Source organism: Drosophila innubila (genome assembly GCF_004354385.1).
Source record: "Drosophila innubila isolate TH190305 chromosome 3L unlocalized genomic scaffold, UK_Dinn_1.0 0_D_3L, whole genome shotgun sequence".
Classification (NCBI taxonomy): domain Eukaryota; kingdom Metazoa; phylum Arthropoda; class Insecta; order Diptera; family Drosophilidae; genus Drosophila; species Drosophila innubila.
In genome coordinates, this window is record NW_022995376.1 from 15,454,869 (window position 1) to 15,481,361 (window position 26,493).

A 26,493-nucleotide genomic window follows, 5' to 3' on the forward strand; every position below is an offset into this window, starting at 1 on the left:
ATCGATTTAATGTTGTGTGCAGTGTTGCGAGAATAGCTTTTTAACGTCAAGTCTGGACTTATTGAAAGGCCAGCTGTGGGAAAAATTTTTAAATTGTAGAAAGTGGCAGATCTGAATTTTTTTAGAAATGTACTACAATCAATGTCTCCAAAAAGTACCTATTCAAAATTGGTACATAACATACCTACAATAACAAAAACGATGAGGACTTTTTCGAACAATTAATAGATGTTTTGTAAATAAATTAAAATATTGATGTTAAAAATTTCAGGATGCTTTCCCACCAGAAACAGCTATTTTTTTCCACAAAGTTGGCAGCACTGGTGCGTGAGTTGCTGTTGTGCGAGGGGAACAACACTACTGCAGACCGCCTACTTTTGGGTGTTGGGTGGCAATGGAAACTCGTCAACTTGTATTGTTTCTTTTAGTACTGCCAAAATACGTAGAAACGACGCGTAAACGCTTTATTATAATTATTATTATTAACTCACTGGGAACTTTGAATTTCGATTTTCTTACACAAGCTTTCACTTATTTTTTACGTTATTTAAGCGATAACCTTTGAGAAAAGCCGGCAATGTCGGCGCTAATTCTGCAATAGCATCGATAGTGATTAAATCGATAATTAAGACTTTCAATATATCGATGGTTTCATTCAAAAATAATCGGATCCAGTTGAGGTGAGGTGATTTTCAGATCATATATTTGAGAATTATTTGAGATCTAATCTTCCCAAAAACAAACAAATCACTTCATGGACTCAAGTAACTTTCTATTAGTTGTTACTATTCTCAGCCATTGCCGAGTTTACTCTTGTAACTATGCATTTATAGCACTTTTGTACTTTTTTATTGGCGCCTAATAAGTTTACACACCCTAACGTAAAATACTTATATTCAAATAAGTTTAGAGTAGGTAAGGATCGAAATTGTACGTGGAAGCATCATTGTACTTTTCAAAGTCCTTGTACTTTATGTCGCAGTCACTCGTTTTGACGAGGGCTGCTCTTCCGGGGTGTCTTTTGATTATGTGTCGACCTTTTTCTTAAACCCAGGCCATGTGTATCTCGAATCGTTGGGTGTCTAATTTCTCTACTGTCTCTGTCTCTGAGACACAACAAAATATAGCAAAATATACATATAAGAAGACAAGATATAGTAATCAGAAAATTTATTCCCTGTAAAAGACTAGCGAGTAGGATAATACTCTGTCGTAATACACTGGATAACGTTATATTTATAATATAGTTAAGTTATTTATAACAAACACCGTTTCCAAATCTATAATATATTGTTTAGATTACGCTAAAATACGCCACTTGCCTTATATAATTAATATTCCCCTTCACCACATATATAATACAGTTATATTATTGTTATATAACTATCGCATCTCTCTCAGTTATTACAATCTACCATGCGCTTTAGCTCGCAAGCTTCTCGGTTGAGGTCAAACCATTTTCCAGGTGAACAGAAATGGGTTACTGGAGTTCCCTTCAAGCAGACGTAATACTTATTGCACATCTTTGAGTCGCGTATGGTGGAACCGTCCGCTTTATCGCTACAATCGAGGTGACCTGCCACTGGAGCGGATAGAATTGGTAAATTTTCGGTACTATCAATAGAACATTGTACTCGACTCGGGAAGTTGCAGAATTTTGTCTTTATGTCTATATAAAGGCCTTTGGGACATTGTCGTGGTATGGCTCGGCCATTAGCACATACAAAGAATTTGTTACAGGACCTAGGATCCCGAATATAAACACCATTTGCTACGGAGCTACAGTCTGGAATAAATTTGGAGGCTTCTTCCGTTTTGTCAACAATTGCATTGTTAACGTTTTGAGAGGACGCTGGGTTCTTAACCGTATAGCTATATTTGTTATCAGTCGAGCAGTCTACCAAACTGGGGAAGTTGCAAACCCTCTTCTTGATATCGAAAAAAAGAGATCCGGGACAGTTTCGGGGTATAGCACGGCCATTTGCACATACGTAGAACTTGCCGCAAGACTTTGAATCCCTTAGGAATGATCCGTTTGGCAAGCCCTTACAATCTGAAGAGTCCTCAACTTCAGAGGAATCAATCGAGGACTCCTTTTTATCCTCGAGGTGTTCAGAAAACGATGAGTCATTAGATATATCCGTTTTAGTGTTCAGTTTAGATGTATCTTTGGAGATGCCTTTGGCTGGTTCATAGGATGAAATTGGTGCTTTAAGGATTGGCTTTTCTATGTCGGGGATACTAATTAGATGGTCTTTATGTAATGATGAAGATTTATGTGACTTGCTGATTCCCTTATTATCAATCACACATTTTACTAAACTGGGGAAATTGCAAACCCTTTTCTGAATATCGAAATATAGACTTGGCGGGCAGCTGCGGGAAATAGCGCGTCCATTTGAACATATATAGAATCTGTTGCAGGACCTTGGATCTCTTAGATAGGAGCCACTTGGCAGAGAGTTGCATTCGGAAATTTCTTCTATTTCCGATAGATAATCTATTTCAGGTCTTCGTTTTACGCTGCTGGATATGTCATCACGATCTTCGGTTGTTGATAAGCTTGAGTAAGAATCGATCCATGAATCTTCTTTTGGATCCTCTGTAGATTTGGGTTTCTTAGAGCTAAGAATGTTTATTTCAGACGTCGATTCTATTGACGATAAGCTTGTAGTTGGTTCCTCGTAGATGATCTCTTCCGTCGATCTGTCCAGTGATGTCTCCGAAATTGGAGAGGTGGATAAGGGACTTACAGAACTGTAGCTATCTGACGTCGATTTTATTGAGGACGAGCTAGTAGTTGATTCCTCAAAAATTACGTCTTCCGTTGAACTGTCCAGTGATGTCTCCGTAGCTGGAGAGGGACCTTCAGAACTGGAACTATCTAGGAAAGTAGATGCTAAGTCCTCTGTTGCTGATTCAGTAACCTCAAACGTATATGATTCCTCAAAGTTAGTAGTTCCATGATTAGGAAAACTATCCAATGGTTTTAGTGAAAAACTTTGTTGTGGATCCTCGAAACAATTTACAAGCTGTGCAAAATTGCAAACTTGTTTCTTTATATCAAAAAAGAGGTTCTTAGGACACTTTCGTGATATTGCTCGACCATTTGCACATACATAAAACTGGCTACAGGACTTGGAATCTCTTAAGTGGGCGCCATTTGGCAAAATTTGGCAATGTTCATTTGCCTCTTTAATTGAAGCGGAAGACGCTAGTTTAAAAGGAATGGGCACATCTCCGATCATTGGTTTTTTTCGTATTGAATTTTTTGAGTTATCATTGAGTTTTTCAGCATAAGATCCAATTGGACGAACTACTTTTTTCTTTGAGTTCAAACTGTAATGATTAACACCAAATGGTAAGGTTTCTAATGGGTCTGGTGTGTTGACAGAAGATGAATCAAAGTCTGAGTTGAAGTCTTCGGTTGAACTCTCGGTCGATTCCGTTACTTCTAAAGTTGAAGAAGAACCCTCAGAGCTTGAGCTAGAGCTTTCAGTTGAGCTCTCGGTTGATTCCGTGACTTCTGAAGATGAAGAAGAAGCCTCATAGTTTGAGCTAGAGCTTTCAGTTGAGCTCAGCGATGATTCCGTAACTTCTAAAGTGTCATACAAATCCTCTGAAATTAAGCTGGAGCTCTCTTGATCGGGGATATTATTTAACAACGATTTTAGTGAAAAGCTTTGTTCCTGATCCTCAAAACAATTTACAAGTTGGGCAAAATTGCAAACTTTTTTTTTGATATCAAAATAGAGATTCTTGGGACAGATTCGGGAAATTGCTCGACCATTTGCACATACATAAAACTGGCTACAGGACTTCGAGTCTCGTAAGTGGGCGGCATTTGGCAAAATTCTGCAATATTCACTTGCCTCTATAATTGAAGAGGAAGACGATAGTTTAAAAGGAATGTGCATATCTCCAATCATTGTTTTTTTCCTTATTGAGTTCTTTGAATTAACGTTCAGCTTTCCAGCAAAGGATCCAATTTGAACGAGTAATTTTTCCTTTGAGCTTAAATTAATGTGATTGATACCAAAGAGTGATGGTTCTGCTGACGTCATAGAAGAATCCTCAGAGCTTGAGCTCAAGTTTTCAGTTGGACTCTCCGCTGATTCCGTAACTGCTGAATTGAAAGAAAAAGACTTAGAACTTGAACTAGAGCTTCCATAATCAGAGATACTATTCAGCCATGATTTTAGTGAAACACTTTGTTCCTGATCTTCGAAACAGTTTACATGTTGGGCAAAATTGCACACCTTCTTTTTGAGATCAAAATAGAGATTCTTAGGACAGCTTCGCGATATTGCTCGACCATTTGCACATACATAAAACTGGCTACAGGATTTCGTATCTCTTAAGTGGGCGCCATTTGGCAAAATTCTGCAATATTCACTTGCCTCTATATTTGAAGCAGATGCCGATAGTTTAACAGGAACGTGAACATCTCCGATCAATGTTTTTTCCTCAATTGTGTTCTTTGAATTACCATTGAGTTTTTCATTATAGAATCCGATTTGAAGAAGTAATTTTTCCTTAGAGTTCAAACTGTAAAAATTAACACCAATTGGTGTGCTTTCAGTTGAAATTTCCCATAGTTCAATAAGATCTGAAGTTGAAGATGAAGGTTCTGTGCTTGAGCTGGAGATTTCAGTTGAACTCTCGGTTGATTCCGTTACTTCCGAAGTTAAAGAGGAAGCCTCAGAACTTGAGCTGGAGCTTTCAGTTGAACTCTCGGTCGATTCCGTTACTTCTGAAGTTGAAGAAGAAGCATCAGAGCTTGAACTGGAGCTATCTGTTGAAATCTCCCATAATTCAATAAGATCTGAAGTGGAAGATGAAGGTTCTGTGCTTGAGCTGGAGCTTTCAGTTGAACTCTCGGTCGATTCCGTTACTTCTGAAGTTGAAGAAGAAGCATCAGAGCTTGAGCTGGAGCTATCTGTTGAAATTTCCCATAAATCAATAAGATCTGAAGTGGAAGATGAAGGTTCAGTTGAACTCTCGGTTGATTCCGTAACTTCTGAAGTTGAAGAGGATGCCTCAGAACTTGAGCTGGAGCTTTCAGTTGAACTCTCGGTTGATTCCGTTACTTCTGAAGTTGAAGAGGAAGCCTCAGAACTTGAGCTTGAGCTTTCAGTTGAACTCTCGGTTGATTCCGTAACTTGTGAAGTTGAAGAGGATGCCTCAGAGCTTGAGCTAGAGCTTTCCGTTGAACTCTCGGTTGATTCCGTAACTTCTGAAGTTGAAGAGGATGCCTCAGAACTGGAGCTTGAGCTTTCAGTTGAACTCTCGGTTGATTCCGTAACTTCTGAAGTTGAAGATGAAGCCTCAGAGCTTGAGCTGGAGCTTTCAGTTGAACTCTCGGTTGATTCCGTAACTTCTGAAGTTGAAGATGAAGCCTCAGAGCTTGAGCTAGAGCTTTCCGTTGAACTCTCAGTTGATTCCGTAACTTCTGAAGTTGAAGAAGATGCCTCAGAACTTGAGCTTGAGCTTTCAGTTGAACTCTCGGTTGATTCCGTAACTTCTGAAGTTGAAGATGAAGCCTCAGAACTTGAGCTGGAGCTTTCAGTTGAACTCTCTGTTGATTCCGTAACTTCTGAAGTTGAAGATGAAGCCTCAGAACTTGAGCTGGAGCTTTCAGTTGAACTCTCGGTTGATTCCGTAACTTCTGAAGTTGAAGATGAAGCCTCAGAGCTTGAGCTAGAGCTTTCCGTTGAACTCTCGGTTGATTCCGTAACTTCTGAAGTTGAAGATGAAGCCTCAGAGCTTGAGCTGGAGCTTTCAGTTGAACTCTCGGTTGATTCCGTAACTTCTGAAGTTGAAGAGGATGCCTCAGAGCTTGAGCTGGAGCTTTCAGTTGAACTCTCAGTTGATTCCGTAACTTCTGAAGTTGAAGAGGATTCATCATAGCTTAAGCTGAAGCTTTCAGTTGAACTTTCCAAAGATTCTGTAAATGCTGCGGTTGAAAATGAAGCCCCAGGGCTTGAGCTGATGCTTTCAGTTGAGCCCAGTAAAGGTTCAGTCGCTGTCGTTAGCTCACCAGGTGTTAGTGTGGATTGCAGATCGTCACTGGTAGAAGCGATAGATGCAGGTGTCGAGGTGATTGGGGGCTTTGGTGCATGTGTTGGCCATGGAATTGGTGGCTTAGGAGGCTTATTCCAAAAAGAGCCAAAGAAATTGAAAATAATTGGTCTATCTAGGGTTATATTCTGATTGATGTTGAACTCATTTTTCACACCGCTGGCATCTTGTTCTGCAAGTGCAGTGGGTAGATTATCTTTGACGCAGATTTGAGCTTGTAGGTTGAATCGATATCCTTCGTGACAGTTGTTTCTGATCTTTCCAAGCAAGCCCAGGCATAGATAGTATGCATTAGGTTCGGCTGGATCGGCTGCTTTATATCCAAAATTCTTTCCAGTGCATACATCCAAGGCAAATGCCTGCGGAACAGTCAAAAGACCAATCCACAGGAAGTTCACTAGGGATATCCATTTTCGGTTAATTTGTTTTTCCATCAATTTTCACTTTCACAATTTCACTTACCCAATTGCATTTTAAATGTTCATTCGGTAAAATGCGACGTGCAACGACTCGACATTTCGTTATATACCCTCTGAAACAATCAGCTGAAAGCCTTTCCGTTTTCCATTTCCAGTTACCAATCGTTAAGAATTTGTTTACAACTTTCTGCTAACAACATAATTATTTTAAATAAATTATATCACCGTTTTCTAATGTATTTGCACTTCTTCAGAATACAAGTGGTCGTAGAACGGAATTTCTGTCAGACACATGTTCAGTTGCGGGTGCATGTCATCTATGTCATGTCATTTGCTATCTTCCTCTTTCTTTTGAAAATGTATTTCTCTCCTTCTCTATCTTTCAGAGTTTTAACTGTGTCATTATATTTGTTCAAGATTCAGCCATTTGACCAACAATAAAACGAATTTTACTATAATGCTAGGTTTCGTGGATAAGAGTCGCTAAGCTGTCAGATAACTAAAACTTCAGTTCGAGAAATAGCTGGGTTCGATTTTTACGCTGTCAAGTTAAAATCTGTAATATAACTGACATGTCGCATTGCAAATTAAATGAAATTTTAATTAAATAAAATTTATATATACATTTACTGGTTCTTGTATGATTTATTTATTTATAACTCTTATTATTATTACTCGTAAAAAAATGGCTGTTTCTCTAAAATTTAATACTAATGCAACCTGTACCTATGATAACAAAGAACATTAGGTATCCTAAAGCATACTCACATAAAAATGCAGACAAAAAAAAAATGTAATTAATCTAGATAAGTGAATAAAAGTTTACAATTTTAAGTGAATACTTTATTCTGTGATAACTTTATTTAATCTATTTGCTTCACATTACTTTGTTAGGTTGGGTTTTCTTTGTCAAGTGCTGCTAATCAGTAATCATCTTGCTTTGAGGTTCTGTTTGCTTTGATAGTGTAATTGCCTTGACGTTACTTTCCGATTTGTACTATAATCAAGTGCGCGCCTCCCTCCCCCTACCACTCCATTCTCCACCCGCCTGCTCCTCTATTGTCTAGCTGACTGGCTGGCGGGTACCGTGGTCCGATTAGTTGTTGAGATAAGAGTACCGAGGGCTCTACTTATCGTAAGTATTCTTGCAATGATTACTACAATCGTCAGAGCACTTGTTGTTGTTTCTATTTTGTTACTATTTTTAGAATTGGTAGAAAAAAGAGCTTTCGGGGTAGAAAGCACAGAGCTGTAGTATCTATAGGCCTTTTAGTTCGGGTTCTTATCGTAACTTGTGTGGCTTCGAATGTACCTGGTTGAGGAAAACGAATTCAATGTTGGATTTTGTTGCCTCTGGTATTCGAGCCAATAAGTTCGGCCACCAATTCGCATTTTATCTTTTGCATTTTTTTATTATTATTTTTGATTTTTCTTTTATTTATTTTTTTTTTGGGTTTTTTTATATTATTTTTGCTGCAAGTTTTTTGGCAAACCAACAGGTCACCTGCACCTATTAAAGAAATATTTTCAATGTACTTGATAGCACCTTTCATGCCTGATAGCAAACTCAAATGTGCGAGTCATTATCAAAAATCAAATTTAATACTTATGATCGCCTATTACCATGTCTACCTGAAATTATCTAAGAAATTTACGACATCTAATCCAATAATATTTTAAATTTAAATAATTGCATGAGTAATCGAGTTTTACTTTGAAAAATTGTTAGCTTTTAAAAACCCTATATTATTTTTGTTTCTTAGAATGACGGATGTTAGGTAAATGATGATGTTGAAATGGTCATATTCGACGATTTTTTTTATTTCATTATACTTTATAGATTTAATAAGTAGTTATTAGAATGTCAAACAGTAGATATAGTTATAGAAATAAAATTCAGAGGTAATCTAAATTGAAAAAAAATTTTATAATTTACCTGTACATTTATTAAAATATATATATACAAACAATGCATATCCCTTTCTGATGTACATGTTTATACACGCAAAAAACTGAATTTAAAGACAACTAAAGAAATCAAGCATACAATTTTAACTATTCAGAGAAAATTATCAACCCAATTTTATTTTTCTGTAATGTAATCAATCATGTAACTTTACAGTATTCATATATTATAAATAGTTCTGTTAGAAATTGTAATCATATCTAAATAAAGCAATGTTAAACTGCATTGTCTTGTAATTTTTTAAAATAAAACCAAACTGGAATTGTACAATGGTTAAAATTTGCATATGACTATGGATGATGCAATGGATTAGAGTGGTCTCGAAACTACACAACGCTGTAAAGTGCGTTTGGGTCATCCGTTAGCTAACGAGACCATTCCAAACACGATAACGATCGCGGAATTTTGCACATATCAAGCTGAAAGCTACCTCCTGACAGATCCATTACAAAACCCCGGGGGGCGAAGGGAACTTCCATTGCAACGTGGTAATCAGTGCTTATCTATTGCCGGCGTGATAAGGCGACTGACTTGTGTAAGTGGGCTCGTCCGACTTGAGATTAAGAGACGAATCATTTGACAACCGAGCAGATCAAAAAATAAAATTGATTCAGAGTCTTATTTAATTGAATGAAATTTATACATGGGATGTCCGTAGTTTAGTTCAACGCATCATTCTGCAACGATTTGACCTGTTCACGCTGCAGGCGATTGCCATAGGTGCGCGAAACGAGATTCCAGGTATCTAGAAAACGATCCATACACTGTGATATGCAACGCTGTTCGGAACCATCTAGAGCCTTGCCAGGCTTACTGATGCACTTCTTGAAGCACTTCTCGGTCATCTTGGATAGCATCTCCTGGGCATTGGCCAATGCAATCTGTTGCTTCACTTGACTCATCAGCTCACCCTTCTCCAAATTAGCATGAGCCATTTCACTTAATGGTTATTTAACTTGCAATTTCCGAAATAAAGTTCAATTTCACAACACTTGTTTTATTCTCACAGTTGTTTACAGATTTGATTTTATTTTTTTACACCAAAAGCCTACAGTGTTTGACGCACTGAAAATGTTACTCGTATGAAAAAAAAAATGTATAAGAATTTAAAGGAATCCCCTGAAATATTTAGCTATTTATAAAGAATTTTCCACGAAAACCAAAATTTATTACTAAAATTATGATACCGAAAATTTCTGAGAGTTCGCTTGGGGCTAATCGATTTACTTGTTTCTAAAAAATGTACAGCATGGTGGATATTTAAGAACGAACTATAAATTGACGTATTTGAATGGATAGTAAGTACCTGAAAAGATTACGCAGAATCCTAATAAATTAGAAGAACAAAAACTTTGAGAATTATTTTCTTTAAGTAGAACTATCCTTTCTTATATGAACTGATCGTACCAAAACTAAGAGTACCCACAATTCCCTCTAAAAAAAAAAAGTATCCACAGCATTTTAAGACACTTGCTTAGTTACGTTTATTTTTGTTAGCATTAATACAGCTTGTTATAATTATATTTCCATTTATTACAGAGCTTTTTAAGTTTCTATAAAGTTAGCTAAGTTTTAATTTAACATATATTTTTTTTATTGCATAAGAATTAGTTTGCTGTTAGCATATTACATTTATTTAATAAATTTTTTGCTCAGAAAAATATACTATAAAAAGAGTGTTTTTGTGTTTTTTTTTATTCATAACATTTTTTTTATTAATTATTTTAATTATTTTGCTGAGTGTGTACGACAAAAAGTCAGATTGTATATAAAAATAAAAACTGTATAGTTATATTTTTAACAGCATTAGGTGCGACCCAGTGAATACACTATTGATCAGATAATCATACATATATAATATTTAATATTCTTTGGAACGCATTTATTTAAGAATCGTTCGAGCAAATTGCCGGACAGAAGTTGCTTTGGCAGTAAGCGATGTTAGGATTGGCTCCACAGATCTTTATCCCTTTGACTGAGGACAAAGAAGAATCGTATATAATTCCTAAGTAAATTGAACTTGTGCGTTTTGATCTAAAATAATATATATATTTAGATCCAAAAGTTGGTAATTGCCCGATCCTAACTAACTAATTAAAATCAATAATATATAGTATACGAAAATCCGACCCACTTTTAATACTGTAATAAATTCGCACCAAGCCCAGGACAATGAACGATTTTGGATGAATATTTAACTAGAATAAGGTATATACGAAATGTGCACACTACGGCATCCTAAGGAATGACCTGAATAATTAGATTTCCTTTTGTATATATAGAGATATATGTATATATACTTTTGATCAGCATGTATCACTTATATTTGGTTGATTTATGTACATTATACAAAAATTTCAGCTGATCTTTCAGTTATATTGTGCAATAGCTAAACGCAATTGGAAATGAGTGTTTGTGTATGTGTGTGTGTGTGTAAGAGTCTGTATATATTATGTACAATTGATAGGTACAGTTCTATCGGATGTCAGTTTAATTCTAAATATAAGTAAGTATATGTATAAGTAAATTATATATAATTTAAATTGCATATGATATATGGAATGTACAATCACTTTGAGTATGTAAGTATTATTGCGTTGAAAAGACAGGCACAGTATGCGTATGTGAGTGTGTGTGTGTGTGTGTGTGTTAGCCAGATTGTCAGTTAAACGGAGGTTGCAACATTCATTCAATTCCTAGGCACGGAAACCAAACGATGCCAATCGACTAATTCTTGGCGCAAATCATGCTTGGAGAGATCCAATTCAAAGCCGCCAAGAAGCTCGTTCTCCTGCAACGTATCGTGTGACCAGACCGTCACCTGCAACCTGCGCTGTTGCACCACATCCAGCGGCATGCGGTACTCCAACTATAAATATAAATAAATGTATAGTTAACAGATAGTCAATCCTGTACTTAACATTATCTTACCGTCTCCATGAAGCTAGGCACACAGGTTTTGCGTACGACTTTAGTCTTGCGTTTGGTGGCTTTGCTTGGATCGGGTTTCAGGTAGCACTTGACATATGTGTTCGGCTCCTGGCCACCCTGCAGCATAGGTAATCCTTTGGCGTGGTGTATCTGCAACCCGACAAAAGAGATTTCACATTAGTGTGTTTACCAATTGGGAAAATAGATTAACTCACCATCACAGTAAGCACTCCGCGTTGATATTGCAGCGATAATCGAATCTGGCCAATTTCATTGGGATTATCTCGCGATGGTTGACGCTTGACCTCTGCAAAGTTGTAGAAGATATATCAATCCTTTCTCTTGACTGTAATTCTATACCACTTACCTTTAATCTTTGGCATCTCCAATTTGGCCTCCTGCTGATCACGCAGAAGAGGATGAAAGAATGTGTAGACCAGATCTGAATGTGCTATTTCCTCTGCGGCATTAAAGAGGGATTTTAGGAATCCTTGTATCAAAGGCAAGCGCTTCTCAGCCACAGACTTGATATTGGAACGACCCACATGCACGCCAGCAGGAAGACTGATATAGAAATAAAACGAATATATTTAAAAACTTTTTTATTCTAGTAAGTATATTTAAAAAAAGTAAATTGTTCTTATAAATATAATAGTAAATATTTGGTAAATTTGCTTATATCTAATCACATGTGCTATCTTTAAGATCTTTAACCCTACCGATATGATATCTATTTGCAAAGGTAATAAAAATATGACAAGACTGATTAATAAATATGACTTAAAAAGGAGTGGTCCAATTATATTGGATAATACAACCGCATTTTATTATATTTTAGTATCTTGTTATCTATCGCAAGAAAATAAATATAAATATTAGCACAAATACTATTTACAATTATAATTTGATTATTTACAAAATTCTTCTATTAATTCTAATTTACGTACATTAAAGTATTATTAATATACTATCTATTTTGTAAACTATAACTTTAAATTTAGTCTGGACTGCTTTATTGACTTTAAAACTTAAAACTTTGGTGTAAAATTCAAAGATCGAAACTTATTAAAGAAACAAGAGATTTTTTAATTCAAAAGAAAGTCGTTGTTTTAAAATAAACTTAAAAATCATATTTAACAAGAAGAAACGAGATAGAATCATAATGAAAAGTGAAATCAGTATAAAATCAAGAACCTTGATAGTTGAGATTGGGGAAATGAACAATGAGTTGTAAGAAAAGTGGCCAAAACAGACAGCAGATAAATGATATATGAGCATAGACGATTGCTTATCAGTTGACCGCCAAGTGGGACTGTCTGACTGAAACAGGTAACACAGCTAATGGCTCATAAATCAGCAAAAAAGACAACAACAAAAAGTGGTTGCGGCAGAGTTTGACTCGCTGAAGGCCGCGCAAACACAAAGAGCGGCAGTGGGTGAAAGAAGAGCGTGCCAGAATCGAGAGTCGAGTCGAGTCGAGCCGAATCGAGTAGAGCAGAGTCGAGTCGAGCATGAGGAGCAGCGTCGTGATATCGCTTCGATAAGCGTTGACGTCGACCGTTCGCTCCAATCAGTTAACGAGCGAGCTGCAAAGCGGTCGGCAGAAAAAAACGCTGAGAACGCGGGAGCTGCTGCTGCTGCTGCCGAGAGTCGAGAGCCCAAGAGCTGCGGCATTGGCGTTCGATAAACGACGACGTGGAGAAGTCAACTGAAGACCAACAACAAAAACGAATAAAAAACTTTATTAAAATCAGGTGTACAACTGCGAAATGCTGGCCAAAATCATTTAACAGCCATGGCTCAGCTAACGTCTGTGGGCCAAGGTAAGTGAATTCACTCTCTGGAGAAAGAGACCCGCCAAAACATGATTAAACAATTAATTCCTGACACAGGTCAACTGGCGACCTTTGGTCCACTGCTTGCCACGGCCATGGTACTCGTGAGTCTCGTCCTGGCGCTGCTCGGCATCAAATTCTGGGGATTCCGGCGACGTCTCACCTTTGATCGCGCACCTGCGTCGCAGCAGCCGCAACAACAATCGCAGTCGCAGCAGACGCCACGTTATGCTGCCTATGAATCGCAGGTGCGTTAATTGCAACAATAACAAAAACAAAAACAGACAAAAACAAATTGGAAATCTCGATAAAGGTCAATGAGGTATCGCGATACCTTTTAATACCTAACAACAACAAAAACAACAACAACAATGCGACTCATTTGTGATAAGACAAACAGCAGGTGTATGTGTGTATTTGTGGGTGTGTTTGTGTATGTGTAAGTGAGTATATTGCTATTGCTGGCAATCAACTTGCGATGTCAGCGCAAAATTCGTAAGTCGTTCATTGTTTATCGATAGAGAGCTTAAAAGGTTTCTTTAAATGACTAACAGACATCGATAGAATGACTTTACAGGCAGAGTTAAAATTAAATATTACGAGCATTGGAGCTATGAGCTGAATTCACTCATATCAATGGATAAAGCGATAACTTATAATTTGTTACAGTTTAAATCAATTCAAAAACAAAAAGTACAAATCTATAAACCTCTAGATTATTTAAATTTTTCAATAATGGAATTGATTAAAGAATATTCATTTCATCTTAGTTGTAGTTGCCTAGTTTTAATTGCGTAGAAATGAACAAAAGTCCATCTCTAAATCGAGATATCGCTTTGAGTGTATTTGTGCCTGTGGTCATGTGCAACGCCTTTTAAGTTATGACGCATACGATAGTTGTTGTTGTTGTTATTGTTGCTTTTGTTGTTGTTGCTGACCCAACAGCTGTGGCCACAGCTGTTTTAGCGTGCGTTACAGCGAATTATGGTAGCAAAGCGAATTGCGGGGGACGTAGAATTTAGCTAGAGGAATGCTCGTTAAGAAAGAAACAAGTTTCGAAAACAAACTAACCGAATAAATTTGCAGGTTAACGGCACCGACAACGCTGTACATGGAGTATTTCGACAGCGCAATACGGACGAATTCGAAAGTATCAGACCTACAAACTCGGCAGGTAAAGCAAACGATCGTTTATACGATATTTTTATGTGGTACGAGTATTGCTCGAAAGTGAATGGTACTGCAAGTATTTAATGAATAGTTTGACAAAGACCTGATTTCTATTAAATATATGACTTTACATTTACATATTATCTAACTTCAGTATGATTATTTGAAAAAAGAAGGATTTCGTTCCTAGTAAACTTATTCCTCTAAGATATAAACAGACAATACTAAAACTATTCTTATTTGCAGCAAGTAAATATCTCACAGGAAGCGTACCAAATTTGACACTTGCCTCTTTAGCACCTCGGGAGCCCAAGGAAGTGCCCACTATACCGGAACTGTCTGGCACAGTTCCCTATCGAAATGGACCAGAGCCACAAGCGGCGCAACGTAGACGCCGAGAAGTGCATAGCGCCAACTATGAATATTATGCAACGCCACCAACGCGACAACCGCCTGCACCACCAGGAGCAGCAGATGCACCAGCAGCACCTCCAGCACCACTGACAGCTGCCGAGTCTGCTGTGGAGCAACTGGATATACCCAATTTCGATCATTTTGCTGAGAAATACGAGCTGATCAGTGCCAAGCCGGCTGAACACGGAGTGCCAAGAGAATCGCAGCTAGTCCACAAGGAGAACGGGCGTTATGTCAAATATGAGCGGGTCGATGATGTTCCAGAACTGCTGACCCCCGATGATGATCAGGCAGGAGCATCCATTTCAGTGGCTGCCATGGTGCATCATATACCAAAGGATTCACAGCAGGATCTCCAGCTGAAGTCCCAGATGACAATAGAGGAGGAACCCCAACTGGAACCAAAAACAATCCGCAACATTGAATTGAATAATCAGTTGCTTCCGCTGGAGCACACAGATTCGGCTTTCGTTGTGGAGATCATTGCGGGCACTCCAGATGCAATTGAGCAAACGGAGCCGGTGATAGCCCCGAAATTGTTTGATGATCTGGAAGTGACATCGCATCATCTGGATGCCGAATTTGAGCTAAAGCGATCCTCCTACGAAATGAACGAGGCGGACATTCTGGACATTCAGCCAGACTTTTCAGGATTGCAGCCGATTGAGCCAGCGCCAAGTAGTCCGCCAGGATTTGGCAAGAGCATTGATGAGGATTGGGAGAACTTTGAGAATCTAGATCATGTGACGGATTTGCCCGAGCCCAATTGGTCAGTGCATCCCGCTCTGCTGGAGTCGCCCTTGGAGGCAGAGAGTGAAACCAACTTAGAGTTGGAAAACGTGGTACAGCAGGAGACGCTCTTTCAGCAACTCGAGCTAATGGAGCCGACATCTGAGGTACCGCAATCGGAGCCGCCTCCATATGAGGCACGACTGCCTCCTCCCCCCATCCTACCCGACTACGAGTCCCTGATGCAGCAGGAAAAGTCAAAAACTCAACGAAATCTACCCAGATATGCGGATGTAGTGGGTCAGGATCGGGCAAACAATACAAAGTACGTGAGCAGCATAGAAGATCTCTTTGGTGAGCTGCAGGTAAATGGAGAAACGCTCACAGGCAATTCTACCCACGTGAGCAATTTCGAGGAGCTCTGCGAGGAACTGGAGATCGTTCCATCGCCAGTGCCAGCACGACGAGCACCTCAGCCAGCTCCCCGTGTCTCCAAGCCGACCACTCTCAATGCCCGAGGCGATGCACCGCCTCTGACATGCTACGAGCCCGAGGAACTGCCCAATTCCAGCTCAAGTGAAGAGGAAGCAGTTGGTCCGGCACCACAGACACAGCCACAACCACAACCACTTCCTGCCAAGCGACAGCGTCATGTGCGCTTCGATGTGGAGAACCTGCAATACTATCAGTCAGCTGAGGTGCCCAGCTCAAATGAGTCCGAAGTGGACTTTCAATCCGCCGATGAGTCCGACACAGAATTGCCTCCAAGAACCACACAGCGCATGGTCACACTGCCAACTGATGGGGAGAACAATGTGCCTAGACTCTTTGGCACACAGGTCTCGCAAGAAGAAAGCGATGATGATGACGGAGCATTTGGACGTGCCATACGAGAGCATCGTACCATGACAGAGTCACTGCGTCCAGTTGTTCAACTGGATCGTAACAGTGAGAGAGGCGCTGAGGCTTAGGATACCCATTAGCAAAGATGCTGCTCTTCATTTCCTTAGCAAAGACAGTATTTAACTTGTACATAATATGCTATATATGTATATATCCAAATATATATACTATAGTCAAATATATCAATATAAAGTAGAAGATTGCCATATAATGTTGACTATGTTTAAATAAAGTTATCATAAATATGTATAAATGTATTAAAGAAAGCAAATGCGGTCAATCTCATGAAAAAGATAGAAGTTTTCTCAGGAGAAAGTTTTAATGATGTTAAGCAGTGTGTATTAGGATAATGGGTTGCCAAATGGTTATCAAACCGAAACAAATATAGGTTACGGTTTCGGTTGCCATCAAAATAGACAGTCCTAGGGCAAAAAAAAATTCTTTTGGAATGAGTTTAAAAATATTTGAATGCAGAATGTACTTAGAGGCCAAATCATAATCAAAATGACATTCTGCTTGAAAATCGGTTCAGTTTTATTCAAGTTATGACAGTTTGAAGTTGGTCAGACTGCGGATTTAGCCATTTAACAAGTCCAAATTTTTGTTCAATATCACATGATTTCTTACAAAAAATTAAAAGGTCTCAGAATCAAGTTTAAAGAGTTGTTTTATAGTAATTACGATGTAAGGAGTTGATTTAAAGTGAAAGCTTGAGATTTAAAAAATTGAATTTTCAAAATATCAAAGGGGGGACCCTTACCAACGAAATCGAATCTTGGTCGAAAATAATTAAATTTTCTGAATGAACAGAAACTGAATACAGAATGAATTTAGAGGCCAAATCATGATCAAAATGACATTCCGTTTGAATATCTATTCAGTTTTGATCAATTTATGACAGTTGGAAGTTGGACAACTTTTTGACCTATCAACTTTACCACAACCGTACCGGTACAAACGTTTCGGTATTCGGTACTAAAAATGAAACGGTTAGTTTCCGGTGTTATTTGCTGAATGTATCATTCTGCTTGTACTGATTGGTAAAATATGCCTATTTAACATAATAAACTAGGATTGACATACCTTTGCAGCTTGACCAGAGGAAAGTGTATGCACAGCTTCTGGTGGAACTCGGTGAATTCGCGATAGGAACGAAACAGATGTGTAGGATCTCGCTGTCCGTGGCGAGTCACTTGCAATATGTACATGTAATACTTCTCCATGCTGTAGTGCTTCTGGAATCGAACCACTTTAACGATCTTCAAGCGACCGTCCTGCTGCATACTGTAGACATAATAAAGCAATCATTTCTGATATATTCTTCTAGAGAATTTGAATGAAACTCACGTGTATTTGCGAGGCACAAAGGACAACAATTCGCCAGTTCCTTCGTCATTATTAAAGCGCATCTGCGCCAAATTGTGCAAAAAGAAATTAAACTGAGTGAACCAACTCTTTAGCGAGGATTGTATCATCTTGGCGAATGTGGCTGCCGCTTCAGGATTCGACTGCGAGGGCAAGAGAGCACGACGCACATAGGTGACGGCATTGGAGTTGACGCCAGGCATACCCGCTGTGGCCATGTGAGCCAGGGTATGAAGCAGCAGATCCGCATTCTTGCGCACAATGTTAAAGGCACGACAGCAAAGATCAACAAAATAATGAAAATCGGTTGAGGGCTTATCACCGCCATTTATTACATAAGCCATATCTGATGTGAGCACAAATGGAGTGCGATCTCTGTATAAATAAAAGATAAATTAATAAGCGATTAACATAAATGTTAAGAAAATGGAAGTGAAGCTGTTAAAAATCAAGCATGTTAATTAACAGTTGTAATCGCTATTTTAAGTAACATTTCTATGCTAACCTAAGAGCAACTGCTATGCTAAGTGAAAACCTATGTTAAATAACAGCTGTTATCCTAAGCAACTGTTGAAATGTTAATTAACACTTGCTATTTTCAGGTATCAGTTATGTTAAGAAACAGCAGGAACACTTGCTATGAACTCACCTCTTGAAGTTGCCAAACATCTGAGCATCTCCGAGGAATTTACCAAAATCAATGTGAAACAAATGTCCAGAAGTCTTGAGCATAATGTTATCGTTGTGTCGATCACAGATGCCCAAAACATAGGTGGCAACGCTGTAGCCAGCGCAAGAGAGTGTGAAATTTCGAACAGCACTTTGATATTCCAATGGACTGGGATTCTGTTTGCCCAACCACTCGGCAATGGGTCGATCCTTGAATGAACCAGTCAGCCCACATTCCACTTGAATTTTTCTTAATGTTTCCGCCTCAGAGACAAGCTCTATCATGCCGCTTTTGTAGCCAGTGGGCACACAATTAAAGGTAACCATTTTGAGATCCAGACGCTCCGCCAGCCACATTTTGTTCATGATGCGTATCAGTTGAATGGTGAGCATGTCCTGCTGCAGATCGTCGCCACACTATCAAGGATATGATTAGATCATAATTAGAGTGGCAATTGATGCTATGTGGACTAACCTTAAATATCGCTGGAAGTGGCTCCGCATCGGGTCCCACGAAGGTGATCTTGAGAGGCAAAGTGTTGGAGTTGAAGTAGCTGCAGTTGCGCACATTGACGCCAGCCACCTCCAGCTCTGGGCCCAGGGGCAGACAAGTGGGCTCCTCTAACAGATCCTGATGCACCTGATCCATGCCCGCAACTAGACTCTTTTGTCGCATCGATTCTTTGGCTTCCTTAACTGATTCCGCTATCTTTGCCAGATTCTATGCAGCCAAAAGAGAGGACTTAATACAGGGAACGGATTTCTAATGGACATGACTACGCACCTGACACATACGATGCTGGTACATGAACCGCTTGAGCAGCTTCTCGCCACAGATGGCCATTAGAGCACGCAGCATCATCTTGTTGCGGCGATAGTAGCGTGCCTGTGTGATCTGAGACTTATCGTACTCCTGATCCACCACCGAGGCTCCAATCGAGTTGAGTGGATCATCGGGCAGACTGTGGACCAGCAACCAATACATGTAGTGCGCAAATCGAGGCGACTCCAGGCACTTGGACAACAGAAATCGCGCCATGGCGGAAGCCTCATAAGTGTCATGCTTCAGTGATTGCACAAGTTGGGGCAGAAAGTCAACTAGCTGATCATTGGGCATATGGGAGATCCACTCGACGGCCTTCTCACGCACCTTAGCGTCCGGATAGCGTGGGAGCAGCAGTTCCAGCGCCTGCAGAGGCGATAATGGTGTCCAGGAATGCAATAATGAGTGCAAATCAATCAGATTCGCGTAATCCCAACTGTGAGCTGCATGCAGAACCTTGGGCAGTGCATTGGGATAGTTTTGCAGATAGAGACGCTTCTCCCAGAACACTTCACGACGCTCCGTGGCACCTGAGTAGCCCAGCTCAGCAGTATCCAGCAGCTCCTCCTGCAGATTGGCATCCAGCGAGGCAAAGTCATAGCTGCATGAATGAATTATCAAAGAATAAGTGCATCACTGGTGCTTAATAGTTATAAATATCTTACTGCGGTGCCGGCTTGGGTGCCTCCTGATGCTCAGGGAATTCGATGCGTCCACCATACGGCGGAACTTCAATGCTCAACACCGGACAAAAATCAGAATGCGGATGACAGCCACGAGCTGGCGCCGGTCCCAGCATTTTGTCTGTGGTCGGCGGCCACACAGATAGCAGATAAGGGCCACAGATCATGGTGCGCTTAAAGTCAAACAGTTGGATGGAACACCAGCCGAGCTCAGTGGTCACCTGTCGCCTCTCTCCGTTCGGCTCCGTATTCTGTTCATTCTCGCTGGCCGCCTGCTTACCATAAAGCACAAAGGTGAGACGTGCTTCCCGAGGCAGCGTGCAAATTGGATGCTGCTCGAAGGTCAACCACGCACTGAAGTTTAAACGGGGAAAGAGACCGCCGCTGGTGTCATTGGAGCAGTTCAGCACATGGGGCTTGGACAACAGACGCGTGCCATAGACGAGCTGCACGCAGAGAGAATAATCCTCATACTTCCAGTTGGGCTGTGGCCTGTGCAAACAGTTGATGCTTACAACAATAGGCTTGGAGACACAGGAGATGGGTATGGGTGCTGTTAAGAAAAGATTCATTGAATATTAGCCCGGTATAGACACAAATTACAAATTCACTTACTGGTGGAATAGTCCGGCGTCTTCACCGAGAAGGCAACGCGAAATACATTGGCATAGAGTTCAACAAGCTCCTGGACAGCATCACGCAGTCTATTGCACTTTAGTTTGATCTGCTCTAGCATAGAACGTGGTCGCAGCGTCACCTGCGCATATTCACCATAGTCGCTGATGATTTCCGGATTATTAGCACCGGCTAGAGGCGCATACTTGGACTGTGCCTCCTCGCAGACGCGCTTTAGATCGGCAATACAACGGGCTATCTCCAGTGTATCAATCGAGCCGAGTAGGGCACAAATGGCTTTCACAGCCTGGACGACTCCCGAACAACTGACAACGCTGCTTCGACCCGTTGGAACGCCATCTACAGCTGATTCCAGTTTATCAATCTCCATTTCAAGCGTTTCGATCAGTATCATCATGCTGTCGTAGGTGACAATGGGTACCACTTCATTGGGCAACACCTGCTCCGGCAGCAGATCCCCATCATGGGCATCGTCCTGTGCTGTGCGGGCAATGGACTGCATATTTGCCGAATTGCTCACACATAGTCCCAAATGCACATCCTTCTCCAGCTGAAAACTGTTGTGCACACACTCCAACTGACTCAGCTTCGATGTGGGCGCCAACCATTCCAGCAAACCAATGGGCTGTCGAAGAGAATTGATATATTAAAAAGTATAGTAATGAATATGAAATTGTAAACTGAATACGAACCTTGACTGCAAAATCTGTGACGGTACCCTTCACCTGGCCCTCCAGCGAGGCCAAAGCTTGAGCCACCACCTGCGCCACCACGGAGTCAACTACAGGAAAAGATCAGAGATTGATGCCACCTATAGTTCGAGTTATTGCTGAGTCAACTTACTGTCGCAGGTGAAGGTCACAGGTGTGCCGTAGCCCTTGAACTGCTCGCCGGCCAAAGAACTGGATATGGCATGCGACTGCAGGGTATTTACAGCCGGGTGTACAATAACCTTAATGCTGGTGTCCATCATATAATGATAATTGAACTCGGCGGCAATGATGTGACCCACATTTGTGGCTTGATCATCATGACGATAACTGCTACGCAGATCTCGTACCATGTGATAAAACTCCAAGAGTTCGCAATCATCCGATCTCTGTTCACTGATCAACTCGTAGAGTCTTGTACAGGTTTTCCGGCGATCCAGCACCACTTGAGCTGGTATGCTGTTGGTGTAGCTGTCCGTGAAGGGAGATGCCTGCTGATGTGGCTTTGATGTGGAGGCACTGCTGACAGCCGTTTCATAAAGCTGCTGATTCCGCGGCGGCAGCGGAGGAGGCGGTGACACAGAGCCAGAAGTGGAGCCACCTATTGCACCTGCACTTGTACCCGATCCCGATCCTGTTGCTTGTGGTGTGGGCGATGCTGAGTGGGAATGCGTGGGTTGATTTAGATAATCCGTTCGCCAGCCAATGGAACTGACACTGACGCTACCGCTGCCACTATTTGTGGCATTCTTGTCCCACCTGTTGACCGCCTCGTACATGGGATCCGAATACTGTGTGCCATTGTCGCCGCTGTACAGAAAATCAAATGGATCGTACTCCGCATAGTACGAGGTGCAATCGGAGGCGTCGTCGTTGCCTGCAAGTAACGAGTGCATCATTCAATCAGCGAATTAATCACACAAAGAAACGAATCAATCGAGAAACGATTCACATATCAAACAGTTATGCAAATGCCGCACGATCGAGCCGATCGCAGTTTGAGGGGATTCAAGCGTGTAGCCACAAATAAAGACGTCACCCCAAAGGCAGACGTATTCAACACTGCGAGAGTGTGAGAAAGACTACAAATCATGCTGAGAACAAATCGCAAATCTATGCTAACAAATCCATTCTGTAGCAAAGACGTCTCTCTCTCTCTCTTTCTGTCACTATCCTCCTAATGGCCAATTGAACGCCAACGCGATGCGACACCTACACTATATTATATATGCATACATATATAAATATAACTCAGAGAGTGTATACGTCGTCTTTGTGACCTTTCCTTCGCATCTGCTCAGCATCTGTTATAACTCATACTCCAATGGCATAAATCTATTTATTTTATTTTCCTATCGGATCTATTATCAATATCTTCTAACTGTATTTCAATATGTCTTCTGTATAAAGTAGAAACTGTCTACTAACTTGTCTTATCATAATATGTAGACAATCTATTTATAAAAATTTATTATAGAAAGCTTAAAATATAAAATATAGAAAACATAATTTACTAAGTGTAGATTGCATTTATAAGAATACAGAACAGTGAAGAAATTACGATAACTCCGCGAGAATTCTGTTAAAGCTCGACTAACACCGATTTATTTATAGATATTAGGGACAAAGCAAACAGAAATTCTATATATACATACATATGTTAATATCTCTACAATTTCAAAATGTTAAGATCAGAAATCTCATTATCTAAAACATGTTAAGTCTTGGACAAGAACTACTGATGATGAGTTTAGTATACAACATCGTGGATGAAAAAATGTTTAATAAAACAACATAAAATTGGTATTGTTCATTCTCAGACATAATTTATTATATTGGTCTCAACGTTATACAAGTTTGTATTAAACATATGTATGTATATATTAAAAATATTATTTATGTATGTATATATAAATGTGTATGTTTTTATGTATGGACCGGCAAATCACAATTTGGTTCATTGTAATACTCTCAAAAAATAATACAAAATTCAATTTGATTTAGCAATTGTAAAAACCAAATGAAATTGGACAAAGATGTCAAATTCGTTATGAAATTTAAATAAAACAAAACTAATGTAGTTAAATTTTTGTGGTCATCTGTAGGCCATCAGTTGATCAAAACTCTTTAATTATTTGAACTCTGTATATATATGTATATATATATTTTGCTCAGCTGCAGTCGTGGAAGGCACGGATATGAATATTTCGTAAATATTTATATGTGTCGATGTGTGTGTTGTGTGTGTGTGTGTTGTGAGTGGTGCAAGTGGGTGGTTCTATTAACATATGCATGGCATGTATCTTTGTTTTTGCATTTGTATCCACACCAAAAACCCTGAGCCCATTTTGCCGTTAGCTGGTGACGTATTTTTATCCGTCAACTGACATTTCTTATTCGTTATTTTTGTTTTGTTGTTGGTGGTTGTTGTTGTTGTTGTGGGTGGTGTGTTAAGTGGTTGCAGTTTTGGTAGTAGTACTTTAGTATGGATAGTAGTAGTAGAAGTATTCATTAAAATGTATTACTTTTGTGACACTGCAAGATAGAGAAACAGAAAGTAATAGTTTAACATGTTTTTTTTATATTTTCTTTTTTGTTGTCAACCCAATCTATATTATATGTAAACAACAACAACAACAGCAGTTTCGAACAGTAACAGCTGTTAATTTGATTTATTTGTGGTGGAAAATTTTGAGAGTAACATAGGCAAACCGAAACTTAATTACCCTGATTAAAAAGCGAAATAAATTGTAATTTTTAATGCTTACTGTAGAACAAGAGATCCTACTATGCCTTAACCTATATTTGTTTAATAATTAAAAAAGGATACTAATATTACAAGAAATAACAACAAATTAGGACTAATAATAATGGTAAATATTAAGAAGTCAATCGGAATAACATTGAATTCCCATTTTTTCAGTTCAAAAATACATTCAAAATGTATCAATTCATATTTTACAGGGTATACAACGCCACGAAACTAAAGCGAAAGAAGAAAATAAATTAAAGAATGCAAAAAAATCTTAAGTAATGCACTAATCGTATTAAAAATAAATTTTCCTACAGATAGCTTGTCTATAGATGCTGTTTTAGAGAATATACTAATCAATTTTATTGTTCTGTCATCATTTGCACCTATACAATACTTGGAATTTTAATACAATATCATCAGTACTATCCATGGGGTGACGGAACAAGCTCTCTAACCGCTTTATAAAGAACAATTTGCATTGAACAAGTTTATTAGAATAGATAATGACCCATAGCTTACCAGAGTTCTCGTTGAGCAGGGGATCAAATGCCTCCAAGACACTCACACGGGAACTGCAATAGAGAAATTGTGAATTAATGGTCTGAAGGTAAAAGTAAAAATAAGATAATGCATACTAATCGTCCTGGTTTAGATCGATCAAATCGTTGCCAGTGCGTGGAGGCGGCTGCTGCTGGCCTCCAACAGAGGGGACACTGCCAACGGGGGGCGTGGCACGTCGCACATTGAAGCCGGGAGCAACACTTGGAGCAGGTGTTGCTGCAGCGGAATGTGAAGCTTGATGACTCAATGGGCTGCTTCTGTTGGACACAGCAGTTGATGATGATAATCCTGTTGCTGATCCTGTCACAGGTGTACTGTGAGGTCGGGCGAAGTCCACGTGCGTAGTGCCACCATTATTTGGTGCATAGCCAGCGAAGCCATAGCCAAAGCCATGCGACGGATACTGAGGTGGCATATAGGCAGCTGAGCCGGGAACAACTGGAGCTGAGAACGTTGGATAGTACACAAATCCTGCAGGCTGAACTGGTGCCACTGGCTGCAGTGCTAGTTGATTGGGCATGCTGTAGAGCCGCTGCAACTCCTCCGGATTGAGAGGACGTTGCTGAGGCTGCTGCGTGGTAGCCTGGTACGGTACCAGCTGCATGCCCACTCCACCGGCCACACTGCCGTATGTTGGTTGTGCTGGATAATGGACGGGAGCTGACGTTGCAGCTGCCACTGGACCCACTGGCACCAATGCCGACTGCGGATTATGGGTCTGCATACGTTGCAGATCCTCAATCAACCGCTCAAAGGTACTGCCACTTTCCTGCGCCGGTTGCTTGCCAGTGGGACTGGCAAAGCATATAAGATCACTGTCCCCATTGCCATTTCCATTGCCAGTGTGTGCCGGCGGAGTCCGCGAACGTTCCACGCTAGCCAAAGAGGCAGCCACCTGATGCACCTCTGAGTGGCGACGCTGCGTCACATTAAAACTTCTTTGATGTTGGTGGTGTTGATGTTGTTGCTGCTGTTGGGCGTAGTAATCGGCAGTGCCGCCCTGATAGGAGCTCGTCCCATATTTCTTGTTTCGCCTGTAATCATCGAGCGCCTGCTGCTCCAAGCTTAGCGCCGTTGCCTTGGCCAAATCCTCCTGGAATTGCCTGTCGTAGTCGACCTGTGCCTGATTTGACATTATCCACTCAGAGTCTTCGTCCACGACCAACTGAAAAAGGTATTTCAAGTTTAATCAAAGCCACACCAAAATTATATGAATTTCTATTTGTAAATTAAAATTACTCGTATTTGTTTTCTGTTCGACCCCAACCGAACAATGCCGTGTGTTATTTTTCATAGCTTCTCTTATCTCTGCCACATTCGGTTGGGCGATAACAGAAAACCACGATAAAAGCGATTACTCTTTGTAAACCATTTTCGTATATGGCTCCAAGAATATGTTATAGACAATAACTTGATACATGTACTTTTTTGGGGTGATCAGAGTACTAGACCAAGGCCAGACATTATTCAACAGCAGTTAAAAGGCAAGCAAAATAATAGAACTTCTATCTATTCTACTAAATACTGGAAACTTTGGGTGTTATAACAATAGAAATTATTATTCATACTATATCTGTAGATCTATAATATAATGGAATTCCCATGGCGAAATTATATTAACAGATAGCTAATACCTTTGATAGATCATAACTTGAAGATGTTCTCAAGGGCCTCTTGATAATTTTTGAATACAACTTTAAAATTTTATGTAATGAAGATTTAAAGCCATTTTTATGGTCAAAAAACGTCATTACGAATGTTTGTGAATGTTTTTCTTATAAATAATTTGGGTGTTCCTATCACTTTGTACACTGACGATATATTTTTGATTTAATCATACATT

At 39.9% G+C, this 26,493-nt stretch overlaps 4 protein-coding genes across 4 annotated transcripts; 1 reads left to right on the forward strand and 3 right to left on the reverse strand.

Annotated features, from left to right (window-relative positions):
• Positions 1-1,153: 1,153 nt before the first annotated feature.
• Positions 1,154-6,685, reverse strand: LOC117787114 (probable GPI-anchored adhesin-like protein PGA55). Its single transcript, XM_034625556.1, has 4 exons — positions 6,544-6,685; positions 5,277-6,478; positions 2,118-2,711; positions 1,154-2,075 (listed from the first exon to the last, which is right to left on the reverse strand). The coding sequence occupies exons 1-4, from the start codon at positions 6,551-6,553 to the stop codon at positions 1,398-1,400; spliced, it is 2,484 nt and encodes an 827-aa protein (XP_034481447.1). The 5' UTR covers positions 6,554-6,685; the 3' UTR covers positions 1,154-1,397.
• A 2,385-nt stretch (positions 6,686-9,070) lies between these two features.
• On the reverse strand, positions 9,071-9,463 carry LOC117787815 (mitochondrial import inner membrane translocase subunit Tim13). Its single transcript, XM_034626434.1, has one exon. It carries the CDS (start codon positions 9,399-9,401, stop codon positions 9,126-9,128), a length of 276 nt encoding a protein of 91 aa, XP_034482325.1. The 5' UTR covers positions 9,402-9,463; the 3' UTR covers positions 9,071-9,125.
• A 743-nt stretch (positions 9,464-10,206) lies between these two features.
• On the reverse strand, positions 10,207-25,937 carry LOC117787813 (phosphatidylinositol 4-phosphate 3-kinase C2 domain-containing subunit beta). The gene is made up of 16 exons (XM_034626431.1): positions 25,890-25,937; positions 24,725-25,815; positions 24,609-24,661; positions 21,468-22,211; positions 21,317-21,405; positions 20,604-21,249; positions 19,971-20,541; positions 19,267-19,906; positions 18,958-19,203; positions 18,463-18,899; positions 17,796-18,188; positions 17,532-17,732; positions 11,765-11,961; positions 11,613-11,704; positions 11,398-11,547; positions 10,207-11,335 (listed from the first exon to the last, which is right to left on the reverse strand). Exons 2-16 carry the CDS (start codon positions 25,783-25,785, stop codon positions 11,156-11,158), a joined length of 5,700 nt encoding a protein of 1,899 aa, XP_034482322.1. The 5' UTR covers positions 25,786-25,815; positions 25,890-25,937; the 3' UTR covers positions 10,207-11,155.
• Positions 12,952-16,719, forward strand: LOC117787814. The gene is made up of 4 exons (XM_034626433.1): positions 12,952-13,220; positions 13,290-13,480; positions 14,319-14,406; positions 14,649-16,719. Exons 1-4 carry the CDS (start codon positions 13,193-13,195, stop codon positions 16,514-16,516), a joined length of 2,175 nt encoding a protein of 724 aa, XP_034482324.1. The 5' UTR covers positions 12,952-13,192; the 3' UTR covers positions 16,517-16,719.
• Positions 25,938-26,493: the final 556 nt, after the last annotated feature.